This window comes from Entelurus aequoreus, linkage group LG25 (genome assembly GCF_033978785.1).
Source record: "Entelurus aequoreus isolate RoL-2023_Sb linkage group LG25, RoL_Eaeq_v1.1, whole genome shotgun sequence".
Lineage (NCBI taxonomy): Eukaryota > Metazoa > Chordata > Actinopteri > Syngnathiformes > Syngnathidae > Entelurus > Entelurus aequoreus.
Window position 1 is genome coordinate 30,986,947 of NC_084755.1, and position 13,776 is coordinate 31,000,722.

The window sequence follows — 13,776 nt, forward strand, 5'->3', positions numbered from 1 at the left end:
GAGCACAATAGTTCGATATGTCTGGGAAGGCGACCGACGTATAATCCTTGATATCACTCGACAAATCTGTTTTGATACAAAACAGGGATCTATTCCATTGTATATTTACATTTTTTTTTGTTCGTATCTGCTTTTTGCAGGAAGATTTAAGCCTCTTATGTACTCAGACAGTTCGCGCACTGCTTGCTGTACAACAGCCATCTTAGCTTGGTTGACCACCACTGGTTTTCCCTTCCGGGAAGAAGTCACATGTCGGAATAAAAGCAATAGGCCGGAAGACGACTGTTATCTCAGAACACTCTTATATTGGGGCACTCATGAGTTGAGGTACCACTTTACATTTCATGCCTCTGTCTTCAAACACATCAAGTCGAGTTGGTGCCATAAACCTCAATTTGAGTCTTATGTTAGCAGACTTGTCAGAGTCATTCGGTTTTGGGGGTCAGAATTATTTCCCATTGGTAGAGAATAAAATATTTCCTTAACTAAATTAAATGCATATTTAAAACATTTTGATATTCTGTGAAAAATTTGGGTGAAACATTGTGGGCGGTTTATGTTTTTGTAAAATGAATTAAATGACACCTATTTCGGCCAACGCTGCATGGTTTGGAGTGAGTGAGTAAAAGAGAGGGAGATCATACACAGTGGGTGTCACCAACACAGCTCAAGTGTGTCTACGGAGGCACACCACTCACAGAGGCTTCGCCAGACCAGTAAGTATCTAGATTGGATGGAAGCTCTTTTTATTTGTTTCATCGTATAATTTGATGCATATGTATAGCATATGTTGCATAGGTGCAGTTGACCTAGTGTGATGGTGACAATACTGATAATGATGTAACACTTGAGTTTATTAACAGTAATGATGTAAACCAGATACCTTATTTTAATTATACCCATGTGCGATCGTATTGTTTTTATGACTAATAAATTTCAGGGTTAGGGTGATATCAAACGTGTTAGCCAATGTAGTTTATACATTGTTTTTCTGTGGTGATTAAAAAAACCACCTCTCCACATTGACTATACACTGATTTAACTGTGATTACGCGCCACACAGGAAATCCATCAGCATGTATCCTGCTGCTTTCTCGGCTGTAGCCTTTCTTTGGAAGCCCCCCCTGTGAAAAAATGGATCAGATGGAGCTGGGGGGCATGAGCAGTGGCTGTGAAGATGAGAACTGTGGCCTAACGTTGAGTTTTCCAGAGCACTGCCCGACCCAAGACTATGATTGTGAGGAACCAATGTTTGGATTGACAGAGTTAGGTTTGTACCAGCAAAGCATCCGACATTGACCATATTCTGCTGACAAATTTATTGGCAAGTGAAGTTGTGCTTTAACATGCCGTTGTTTTCATTTCTAGTTTGTGTGACGGTCATTTACATTCCTGTGATGATTTTGGGTCTCCTGGGTAATGTGCTAACAATCCTTGTGGTCTGGCTGCGTCCACACATGAGAAGTTCTACCTACTTGTACCTGAGTAGCATGGCTGTCAGTGATTTGATGATACTACTACTCCTGCCTTTGGATCTCTACAAGGTACAAAACCCAAACCACATAGACCAGTTCCTGTACAGTGAGGAATTATTGGAAACTAATTCAATCAATTGCAACTGGACTGTTCAGTTTGTCTTGGAAGATATTTCACTTCTCATCCGAGCAGGCTTAATTGGTTAATGCTTATAGAATTTAATCGGTCAGATTCAGAATCAGAAATACTTTATTAATCCCAGTGGGGAAATTCAGGAAATCTAGTCTAAGTGCTGGTGCCAAAGACCCAACTATTTATCCTCCAACAATAGTGAGGTCTCCTGGGAAATGGTCTAGAAGTAATGAGAACAAAGTGGGTGAAGAAATAAAAGGTGACAGACGCAATACCACTGTCAATCCAGTCATATGTATCAGGTCTATCTGAGAAATTTGGAAGAATTCCAGTGCACTTCAAACCAGGCAACACCCCAAGGACTGGACACCCCACAACCACAAACACAATCTGATATATGCTGTCCATTGCAGTGACAAATTCACTAATAATACAACCACTAAGCCGACGCTTGTTACAACATAGATGGGCAAATTCTTCAGGTCAAGACTCAGCTGTTCCTAAGGAGGAACAGCGCTCCTTTAAAGACAAAAATGTACACATTCTGAACAGGGAAGACAGGATATTCTAAAGGGGATTTAGGGCAGCCATCTACGTCAAGGTTGAAAAAAAATACCCGAACAGAGAAGATGGTCTTCATCACCTATAACTTCTGAAGTGTGACGTTGCTGCGACAAGATTCCTCCAGGCTGCCCGGTTGTTAACCAGTTCTGTCGCCTCGCCAAGGGAAATGCCAGTCTAGGACATGTTCTGAATGGTGTCTTTCCAGTGTGTCCTAGGTCAGCCTCTTAGATGTTGCCAGCGGTTGGAAAGATTTCTCCTCAGGGCGATTGCTGCATCCAGGTGGTCCTGCCGATACAGGTCGCCAAAAAGACATAGCTGAGCGGTGTTGATGAGCGAAAAGGGGCTGGAAAGACCTCGCCCTGACGGTCTCGTTTTAATGTGGTTTTGCCAGCGGACTTGGAGAACACGGCGGAGGGCTAGGGAGTCGAAACAATTGAGGGTCTTGTTGATCAGGCTGAGTGAGCCCATGTCTCGGAAGCGCTAGAGTTGTAATAATAATAATAATAATACATTTTATTTATAAGGCGCCTTTCTGGGCACTCAAGGACACCGTACAAAATCAAAACAATAAAATCAAATTGGATAAAAAACAACAACAACAACAAAGATAGAGAAGAAAAGATGATTACAATGAATAAGCAGTCAGGAATAGGTGTGTTTTGAGTCTTGATTTGAAGAGGGATATTGAATCTAAGTTACGAAGGTCTGGTGGTAAAGAGTTCCAAAGATGTGGGGCAGAGCGGCTGAAAGCTCGGGCACCCATGATGGACAGTTTAAATAAAGGGACAGTGAGATGGATGGATGAAGAGGATCTTAGGGAACGTGAGGTCGTGGCGACATGGATCAGGTCAGAGAGATATAATGGAGAGAGGTTATGGATGGCTTTGAAAGTGAGAAGAATTATTTTAAAGTGGATACGATGTTTGATGGGTAGCCAGTGGAGTTGCTGCAGAACAGGGGTGATGTGCTGGATTGAAGGGGTTCTGGTGATTATACGGGCTGCAGATTTCTGGAGAAGCTGAAGTTTGTGAAGTGACTTGTGAGGGAGACCAAACAGGAGAGAGTTGCAGTAGTCCAGGCGAGAGGTGACCAGGCTATGGACTAGTATGGCAGCAGTATGTGGGGTAAGGGATGGGCGAAGACGATTAATGTTCCGAAGATGAAAGTAAGCAGACCGGGTAATGCTATTTATGTGGGCTTGAAAGGAGAGTGTGCTGTCGAGGATGACACCCTGACTCTTGACTTGGGAGGAGGGTGAGACAGAGGAATTGCAGAAAGTAATGGACAAGCTGTTGGTTTTGGTGAGAATGTTTTTTGTACCGACAAGTAAGATTTCGGTTTTATTACTATTGAGTTGAAGGAAATTGGATGAGAACCACTGCTTGAGTTCACTGAGGCAGTCTGTAAGGGAGGAAGGAGGAAGAGAGGCAGTTGGTTTGTTTGAGATGTAGAGCTGGGTGTCATCCGCATAACATTGAAAATGTATTTTAAATTTACGGAAAATATTGCCCAGGGGAAGAATGTAAATGATAAAAAGCATGGGACCAAGATCAGAGCCCCGGGGGACACCAGAGGAAACGGGAGACGGAGGGGATTTGAATGAACGGAGTTGAACAAACTGAGTGTACAACTGCATCTTGAGGTGGGTGGATATGTTGGCCTTTCAGGCAGAAGAGACTCAGTAATTTAGCCTCCTTAGAAATAACAACAGGAGAGAGGAACTTTCCAAATCCAGGTGCCCCCTTTGTGCCTGAATTGAATGCTAATGTGGGTGATTACAGGATAACTGGTATAATACTAAGGAGGGGGAATTCCATTTTAATGACTGCGTTTGGCATTGAAGAGGAGTCGTTCCTTTGCATCTTAACATTTGTTTTTCACACCCACTAAGGCCCTGTCTACATTAAGCCGGATAACTTCTCAAACTAATAATTATCTAGCCTAAGCACCGTGTCAGCCACACTAACCCCCCGTTTAAGGTCCCCCTCCTTGGATAATTTTTTACACGGGTAAGTGCGCCGTGTATTTCTTGAATCTCCGGCTCTTAGCTTTGTATGGACTCATTGATCGTTTACAAACTGAGTTCGGAGAGGAAGTGAAGTCAGAAAGACAGCGCCCCACACAGGGAGTGACGTCAGAAAGAACGCGCCACAGCCAGCTTCATAACAACCGGAGCTAACCACTGGAAAGATGGAGGCGAGTCATCCAGACATGCCCGTGTTTCTCATTCTTCTACATGTACAGATGCTTGTGGAAATCACACGAGAGAAGGAAACGCGCGATTGCAGCTATTTCGGATACAACACATCTCAGACGGCAAGAGAACTTTTGAATGTCCGGGTCAGTTGTGATTCTACTTACCGTAAAACTTTGTCCATTTGTCGAAGGGGAGACAACGAGAATGCGGGCTCCCATGGATGTGATAAAAAAGGTTGCGTGTGCTTTGTATTACCTGGCCGACGAGGGAAGACTACGGAAAACAGCGAATGCATTTGGACTGGCAAAGCAGACTGTATCAGTTATTGTCCGCCATATATGTCGCAGACTCATTGTCTCGGTCCAGAGTATATAAAGTCACCAAAAACGAATGGACAATGAAAGTGAAGGCAAAAGAGTGAGGAGTGTCCTGACCAGATATCTAGATCGATTGATGTAAAATGTTCTTTATCACATTGTTTACTTTCACATGTCTATTAAAGATTTGATTAATTTATGATGGCTCAGGTGTGGTTCACTACAATAAGGCCCCACAGAGCCCTGGATTTAAGTTAATTTAAATACCACAACACTGGATATTGTTCAGATAAGTTAAATTGAATTTAAGAACTTGCACACAAAGCAACACTGGAGGTGACTATGACGTGCGCATTTTCCGCGCATGCGTACTAGGTTGCGTTGCGCCGGCGGACGGAGGGAGTCTTAAACGGTGGCATTGTGTGTGTGTGGACAAGGGTAAGGTTAGGTGTGATATAGCCTAGATAACCTTAACCGGCTTAGTGTAGAAGGGGCCTAAGAGCAAACCCATCCTTGTTTCAGCACATATAAACTGTTAGGGCTTTGGCACCAAGATTAAGATTACATGGGACCAATATACATTTATGAGCATGAACTGATAAAGCCTACTCGGATGAGAGGCAAGACATTTTCGAAGACAAACAGAACAGCCCAGTTGCAATCGATTGAATGCCCTGAGAATACTATGACTTAGAGGCCTACTGAAACCCACTACTACCGACCACGCAGTCTGATAGTTTATATATCAATGATGAAATCTTAACATTGCAACACATGCCAATACGGCCGGGTTAACTTATAAAGTGCAATTTTAAATTTCCCGGGGAACTTCCGGTTCAAAACGCCTTTGGAGGATGACGTATGCGCGTGACGTCGAGAGATCCACGGAAGTGTTTGGACCATATTGGACACAATACACAGAGCTCTGTTTTCTTCGACAAAATTCCACAGTATTCTGGACATCTGTGTTGGTGAATCTTTTGCAATTTGTTTAATGAACAATGGAGGCTGCAAAGAAGAACGTTGTAGGTGGGATCGGTGTATGCGGCTGGCTGTAGCAACACAACAAGGATGACTTTGACTTGGATAGCAGACGCGCTAGCGGCGAACTCACCTTGACTTCCTACGTCTCCGGGCCGCCGACCGCATCGTCAAACGCTGGAACGCAGGTGAGCACGGGTGTTGATGAGCTGAGGAGGGCTGGCTGGCGTAGGTGGAGCGCTAATGTTTTTATCATAGCTCTGACGAGGTCCCGTTGTTAAGTTAGCGTCGTTAGCAACAGCATTGCTAGGCTTCGACAGGCGTCGAATACACATTAACCGTGTATTTACATGTCCAGTGTTTGGTTCGGTGTCTGCTGATAGTAGTATTGTTGATCTTCTGTCTATCCTTCCAGTCAGGGATTTATTTATTTTGTTTCTATCTGCATTTGAGACAGATGCTATCACGTTAGCTCATGCTAAGAGCTTCGTCGATGATGGGTGAAGTCCTTTGTCGCGCCGCCGATCGCTGGAACGCAGGTGAGCACGGCTGTTGATGTAACCGTGTAGTTACATGTACATGGTTTAATAGTATTGTTGATCTTCTGTCTATCCTTCCAGTCAGGGGTTTATTTCTTTTGTTTCTATCTGCATTTGAGAACGATGCTATCACGTTAGCTCAGTAGCTAAGTGTGTCACCGATGTATTGTCGTGGAGATAAAAGTCACTCTGAATGTCCATTTCGCGTGCTCGACTCTCATTTTCAAGAGGATATAGTATCCGAGGTGGTTTAAAATACAAATCCGTGATCCACAATAGAAAAAGGAGAGAGTGTGGAATCCAATGAGCCAGCTTGTACCTAAGTTACGGTCAGAGCGAAAAAAAATTACGTCCGGCACTGCCTCTAGTTCTTCACTCTAACGTGCCTCATCCACGAATCGTTTATCCTCGCTCAAATTAATGGGGTAATCGTCACTTTCTCGCTCCTAATATCTCTCGCTCCTTTGTAAACAACAGGGAATTGTGAGCAGCACTACCGCTTGTGACGTCACTCTACTTCCGGTAGGGGCAAGGTTTTTTTTATCAGCGAGCAAAAGTTGCGAACTTTATCGTCGATTTTCTCTACTAAATCCTTACAGCCAAAATATGGCAATATCGCGAAATGATCAAGTATGACACATATAATGGATCTGCTATTCCCGTTTAAAAAAAAAAAATTCATTTCAGTAGGCCTTTAGATGAGTGAGAACATCCATAGAGAGTTCTAGTATTTTTTACAAACTTCTCTATATTTGGAGAATATTAGAAAAAGATGCGTTTCTGATTAAAAAAGATGGAGACAAAACGTGAAAAAGTAATAATCTGTCTCTGCCTCTCTCAGCTATGGAGGCCCCGACCCTGGCCCTTAGGAGACTTCGCCTGTAAGATGACCATGTTTCTCTCTGAGTGCTGCACCTTCTGCACCATCCTCCACATCACCTTCCTCTCTCTGGAAAGGTATGTGGCCGTCTGCTGGCCAATCACGGCCAAGACACTGGTGACACGCCGCAGAACCAGGGCTCTTATTGGCTGCCTTTGGCTGGGCGCAGCGATCAGTGCAGCACCCGTGTTGGTGATGGTTGGTGTAGAGGAAGTTGGGGAAGTACATCTCAGCATCGATGGCTGGAGAGAGAATGAAGGGTGGACGGGAGAGAATAGCGGTCGCATGACTTCGCTTGATGACGAATTAGATGTACAGAAGTGGGAAGAAAGAGAGAGACGCCTTGAAAGAGCTGGACAATGGAATTGGCTGGACGATGGACCAATGGGAGCAATAGGTGAGAAACAACATGGAGGTGCAGTTATAAATAAAAAACAGGTCAAGAAATCCGATGAAGAGCAACAAAACCTTTTGAAAGAAGATGAAGGAGGAGGATGGCAGACAAATGTTGATGAGAAACACAAGTTGGAGATTGACCGGCGGGAGTGTCGCTGCACCGACTATGCCATTTCCTCTGGCCTACTGCCTGCCATGATGATTCTGTCCAACCTGTATTTCCTGATTCCAGTCTGCATCCTCGGACTGGTCTACGGTCTGATCGGAAGGACCCTTTGGCTGCGCCCCCAGAGCAGTCGCAGAAACCAAAGCCACAAACATACTGTCAAAATGCTGGGTGAGGAGAAAACGACACACTTGTTTAATGCATCTACGTTACTACGTTTGAGCTTTCTACTGTTCTTGATACAACCTCAACAGTATCGATATTGGCAAATAATCGTGAGCATCTTGTTTATCAGTTACATTAATATATAAATGTACGGATGCAAAATCATGTATTGATGCAAAATCCTATTTCCGTGCCAATCCTTGACCTAAGCTATGAGGTTTCCAAGGTCCGACGTGTGTTTTGCGTGTGTGAATCAAGGTGCTCAAACTAGGACTGATTTTCATCATTGAATCTGATTCGCAAAAGGGTGTTCAAACATCATCGGTTTATGGCAATTCTCTAACAGCCGTGAACCGTGTCTTAACAATGGCGGAAAGCCTTTTTCACCACGTTTTGAACACCGCACCAACTCAGATTGGCGCGGCAGTAACACAGATCTCCCCTAAAGGCGAGAGAGTCCTCCACCCTCTATTCCGCGCCACCATGTGAGACCATGATGCCTCCATGTTTAACTCCGCCACCTTTGTGTAGTTACCAAGTTACCAAGGAAAATGTGACTGCCAGATTATAGCGGCACTAACAACTGCTGCTTTTTACATAGCGAAAGGTGTTTTGGACACGCCCCATTTCAAACCGGGTCCTCGTGGTTGTTAGGGTTCATGGTGGGTGAGTGACGGATGGCCAGGTCTTGTGTTTCGGTGTTAACGCGTTTTTCGGCGGAGCACGGCAAATTGCCAAACCGCCATGAATTGCCATCTAAACCAGCAATGCGTGAACACCTTTCCAAACAAATAAACAGATCTCATTTACAACTTTTTTTACCGCAACAAGTCAAAATCTTGACTAATTAGAGCAGGGGTTGTCTAAAGTTTTTGACTCGGGGGCCACATTGAGCTAAAAAAAAGTTGGCCGAGGGCCAAAAGCCGACTGCATGTAAACGATATATATATACACACATATACAGTGTATAGCCTGTATGTGTACATATATGCATATTATATTAATATATTATATACATATATGATACATTTACGTATATGTATTATATACAGTATATACTTATATATATTAGATATATGTGTAATGTACTTAAATAAGCATCTAAACAAATGTGATATCGAAATCGTTTTATTATTATTCATTACAACTATGTGTGCTGTCTCAGAGTGATCTGTGATCCCGTTACAGTTGTTTTTACATGTAGTCTGTGATTGCAATGCATTTAGTCTGCATATTATTTTTATACCAAATTGAAGAGGCAAGTTTGCCAAACATGTAAAAATATAGAGCAAACTGCGGTAAAGCCATATTTTCGAGTGTAATCACCAATGCGCTGGTAAATGGAGGCACGCGCGCGCAAATACAAACATTATGACGCTTTATTGTCACACAGCAGAGCGTTGATTGTGGCTTTACAACAATCTTTGGTAGCAAAATAACACTTCAGTTTGCATTGATTAAAGCAAGCTGAACAACAAATAACTTCAACTACTTCAACTTTAACAACACCCCCCACTTCAGACCTTGACGACAATGTAATATGAAGTATAAATGACTAAATATTTAATATTAAGAATATGTGGAAGTTCGACTCCCACCTTGCTTACTTCCCTGAGACCTCCTTAAAGTTTTGTAATCAATCAGAAATATCAAACAGCTAAAATGTACCAAGAATGGGGTGGAGAGGATGTTTTACATTAATTACCCATCATGCACTGTAAGAAATGTATACAGTCGTGCTCATAAGTTTACATACCCTGGGAGAATTAATGATTTCTTGGCCATTCTTCAGAGAATATGAATGATAACACAAAAACCTTTTTTCCACTCATGCTTAATGGTTGTGTGAAGCTCTTTATTGGCAAACAACTGTGTTTACTCTTTTTAAATCAAAATGACAAAAGAAAGTACCCAAATGACCCTGATCAAAAGTTTACATACCCCAGTGACTTTGATCTGATAACATCCACAAAAGTTGACACAAACAGGTTTGAATGGCTAATCAAGGTTCCAATCCTCAACTGTGACCTGTTTGTTTGTAATTAATGTGTGTGTATAAAAGGTCAGTGAGTTTCTGGGCTTCTGACAGACCATTGCATCTTTCATCCAGTGCTGCACAGATGTTTCTGGATTCTGAGTCATGGGGAAGGCAAAAGAATTGTCAAAGGATCTGCGAGAAAAGGTAATTGAACTGCATAAAACAGGAAAGGTGTATAAAAAGAATCCAAAGGAATTGAGAATGCCAATCAGCAGTGTTCAAACGCTGATTAAAGAAGTGGAAAATGAGGGATTCAGGTAGACCAGCAAAGATTTCAGCCACAACTGCCAGGAAAATTGTTCAAGGTGCAAAGAAAAATCCACAAATAACTTTAGCTGAAATACAGGACTCTCTGAAAAATTGTGGTGTGGCTGTTTCAAGATGCACAATAAGGAGGCACTTGAAGAAAAATGGGCTGCATGGTTGAGTCGCCAGAAGAAAGCTATTTCTGCGCAAATGTCACAAAGTATCCCACTTACATTACGCCAAACAGCACAGAGACAAGCCTCAAAACTTCTGGAACAAAGTAATTTGGAGTGATGAGACCAAAATGTAACTTTTTGGCCACTCGACCATGCAGCCCATTTTTATTCAAGTGCCTCCTTATTGTGCATCTTGAAACAGCCACACCACAATTTTTCAGAGAGTCCTGTATTTCAGCTGAAGTTATTTGTGGATATTTCTTTGCATCTCGAACAATTTTCCTGGCAGTTGTGGCTGAAATCTTTGCTGGTCTACCTGAATCCCTCATTTTCCACTTCTTAATCAGCATTTGAACACTGCTGATTGGCATTCTCAATTCCTTGGATATCTTTTTATACCCCTTTCCTGTTTTATGCAGTTCAATTACCTTTTCTTGCAGATCCTTTGACAATTATTTTGCCTTCCCCATGACTCAGAATCCAGAAACATCTGTGCAGCACTGGATGAAAGATGCAATGGTCTGTCAGAAACCCAGAAACTCACTGACCTTTTATACACACACATTAACTACAAACAAACAGGTCACAGGTGAGGATTGGAACCTTGATTAGCCATTCAAACCTGTTTGTGTCAACTTTTGTGCATGTTATCACTGGGGTATGTAAACTTTTGATCAGGGTCATTTGGGTACTTTCTTTTGTCATTTTGATTTAAAAAGAGTAAACACAGTTGTTTGCCAATAAATAGCTTCACACAACCATTAAGCATGAGTGGAAGAAAGGTTTTTGTCTTATCATTCATATTCTCTGAAGAATGGCCAAGAAATCATAAATTCTCCCAGGGTATGTAAACTTATGAGCACAACTGTATATGTGTCATTGTAAATTGTATATACGTGTTTTATAATGGCCACAAAGTTCAATGAGGAGGAGCTGTGTTGCGTTCTTTATTTGTTGGTTATAGTTGATTTGCACCATGAGTGGGAAAAGTTGTTTTTGTGGGGTCATATATATTGATGTTGAGCTCAATTTGTTGTCAAGTAAAATTTGTAGTCATTGACCATCGATCTTAACTCTGCCCACCACAGGTTGTTGTTGATTCCCCAAAGTGTGTCTTTAGAGACTATATACAGACAATTGTAACCCATTGTGTGGCTAACAAAGACTGTCCTTACCCTGCTCATCCTGTAACTCGTTCCGGAGCAGATCTCTTGGTAATGGTCTATTTATCTGTTCATTACAGTCATCCTTCGCTACATTGCACTATATCGCAGCTCACTTCTGGAACTGCACTACGCTGTCAACATTTGCGCCCTCAGGGACTAAGTTTGCGGTTTTTACAGCATATTTGTTGAAGGCTTTTCTCTAAAACATTGTCTTCTTCTCCCAATGTCTCCTCAGGAGTGATCGTGTTGGCGTTTGTCCTGTGCTGGCTGCCTTTCCACATCGGTCGGACTATATTCTTTTTCTCTCTGGACACCGGTACTGACCGCCAGGAAGCGTACTCAGTCAACACTGACGAAGCAATCAGCGACGTACGCAGAGTAACTGTTACCTCGGACCTGCACCTTAATACCTCCGACATGTCTGGAAACACTTCTGGGAATGAAACACGCTGCGATATCCGTGCGGGGACCAAATTCAATGCCGAAACACACATCAACATGAGCACGCACACGGAATACTTGAGCACGGAGACTCAATCCCCTCGCCATGTTATGCCACCCATGCATAGGGTCACACATGCCCCTGCACACACAATATCGCCGAAGGATTCCACACATACACACCTGTCCATGCTTGGATATAGGAAAAGGAACAAAACACGTTATGGATCACACAAACTTAGTAGCTGCAATTCCACAACAAACATTTGCGTGGACTTGCAATGTAAGCACACACGCGATCACACAGCCCCAGAGACCGTTTCAATTCTAAGCAATGACACGCACTTCGACAACGACACACATTCCTATTTTTTGTACTATCTGTCGCAGTATTTCAACCTGGGTTCCTCCGTCCTCTTCTACCTCAGCGCCGCGGTCAACCCGTTACTGTACAACGTGATGTCAGCCAGATACAGACACGCTGTACACAGTCTCATACGCTCGCAACCACACGCACAAGGCTTGCGCACACTTGAGACACAGCGCACCACCATAAATTTGTAAGAAAGAGCTTTTACCTCAAAATAGCAGCTTGAAAAATAGGAACTGTGACAAAGAGAGCACAATCTTTTTTAGAGGTATAACAATTTTTTATTTTCGAATGAATCGCGATTCTTAATTATAACGATATTTACTGTATTTTCCGGACCATAGGGCGCACCGGATTATAAGGCGCACTGCCGATGAGCGGGTCTAGTCAGGCCTATTTTCATACAAAAGGGGCACCGGATTATAGGTTGCAATAAAGCGGTCATATTGTAATTTTTTTTTCTAAATTGAAAACACTTTCTTGTGGTCTACATAACATGTAATGGTGGTTCTTTGGTCAAAATGTTGCATAGATCAGTGGTCCCCAACCACCGGGCCGCGGCCCCGTACCGGTCCGTGGATCGATTGGTACCGGGCCGCACAAGAAATTTAAAAAAAAAAAAATAAATAAAAAATATATATATTTTTTTAAATTAAATCAACATAAAAAACACAAGATACACTTACAATTAGTGCACCAACCCAAAAAACCTCCCTCCCCCATTTATACTCATTCACAATTATTCGCACAAAAGGGTTGTTTTTTTCTGTTATTAATATTTCTGGTTCCTACATTATATATCAATATAGATCAATACGGTCTGCAGGGATACAGTCCGTAAGCACACATGATTGTATTTTTTTATGACAAAAAAAAAAAATACCACCCCCCCCCCCAAAAAAACTGTTTTCTTTTAAGTAATATAGAACTTTATCAGAGCTGTTTATCTATTTTATGGAGGAATGTAGTTAATGATACAATTTTATTTAAAAAAGTATTGATTTTGAATCGAAAATCGTTACCCCCAAGTAAAGCTGGGCGGTCTACCAGTATTCAATCAATCAATCAATCAATTCCTTTATTGTCATTGTCATAATAACACTTAAGTCATACATGTCAATGAGATTTTGTTTGAGCTTTGTCCAGCGGCATAAAAACTGCATTGAAGTGCAGGTTGACCATAGTTTACAGTTTAGCATTGTTAGGAAGATGGCGAATAGAGGGACGTGGGGGTGGGAATAGTCAGATGTCTGATGGGTGTTACGTTGATGTTGCAGCAATGCAATGTCCAGAGCACAATTATTGAGGTGGTGAAGAGTGAGATAATAAGATGGTCCGGGGCAGCAAAGGGGCAGGCTGTTCATTTAGCAGTCTCACAGCCTGGGGATACAGACTGTGAGACATTCTGGTGGTCCTGGCGCGAATCGATCTATACCTCCTTCCAGAGGGTAGCAGGTTGAAGAGGCCATGTGCTGGGTGGTATCTGTCCTTCAGGGTGTTGTGTACTCGCTTTAGGGAGCGAGTTG

The 13,776-nt window shown here is 42.5% G+C and overlaps 2 protein-coding genes across 2 annotated transcripts in view; one reads left to right on the forward strand and one right to left on the reverse strand.

The window, feature by feature from the left end:
* Positions 1–13,776, reverse strand: part of eci1 (enoyl-CoA delta isomerase 1) — a 58,068-nt gene that overhangs the window by 34,151 nt on the left and 10,141 nt on the right. The gene's annotated exons all lie outside the window — the stretch shown is intronic.
* Positions 1,135–12,444, forward strand: LOC133642461 (growth hormone secretagogue receptor type 1-like). The gene is made up of 5 exons (XM_062036653.1): positions 1,135–1,270; positions 1,369–1,544; positions 7,048–7,819; positions 11,675–11,764; positions 12,251–12,444. Exons 1-5 carry the CDS (start codon positions 1,135–1,137, stop codon positions 12,442–12,444), a joined length of 1,368 nt encoding a protein of 455 aa, XP_061892637.1.

What these genes read in the sequence shown, in the direction of transcription:
- LOC133642461 (XM_062036653.1), top strand. Translation starts at nt 1,135, where the DNA reads ATGGATCAGATGGAGCTGGGGGGCATGAGCAGTGGCTGTGAAGATGAG. An exon ending in GTTTGGATTGACAGAGTTAG is followed by an intron (nt 1,271 to 1,368) that starts GTTTGTACCAGC and finishes TTTCATTTCTAG; the next exon opens with TTTGTGTGACGGTCATTTAC. An exon ending in TCTGGACACCGGTACTGACC is followed by an intron (nt 11,765 to 12,250) that starts GCCAGGAAGCGT and finishes CACATTCCTATT; the next exon opens with TTTTGTACTATCTGTCGCAG.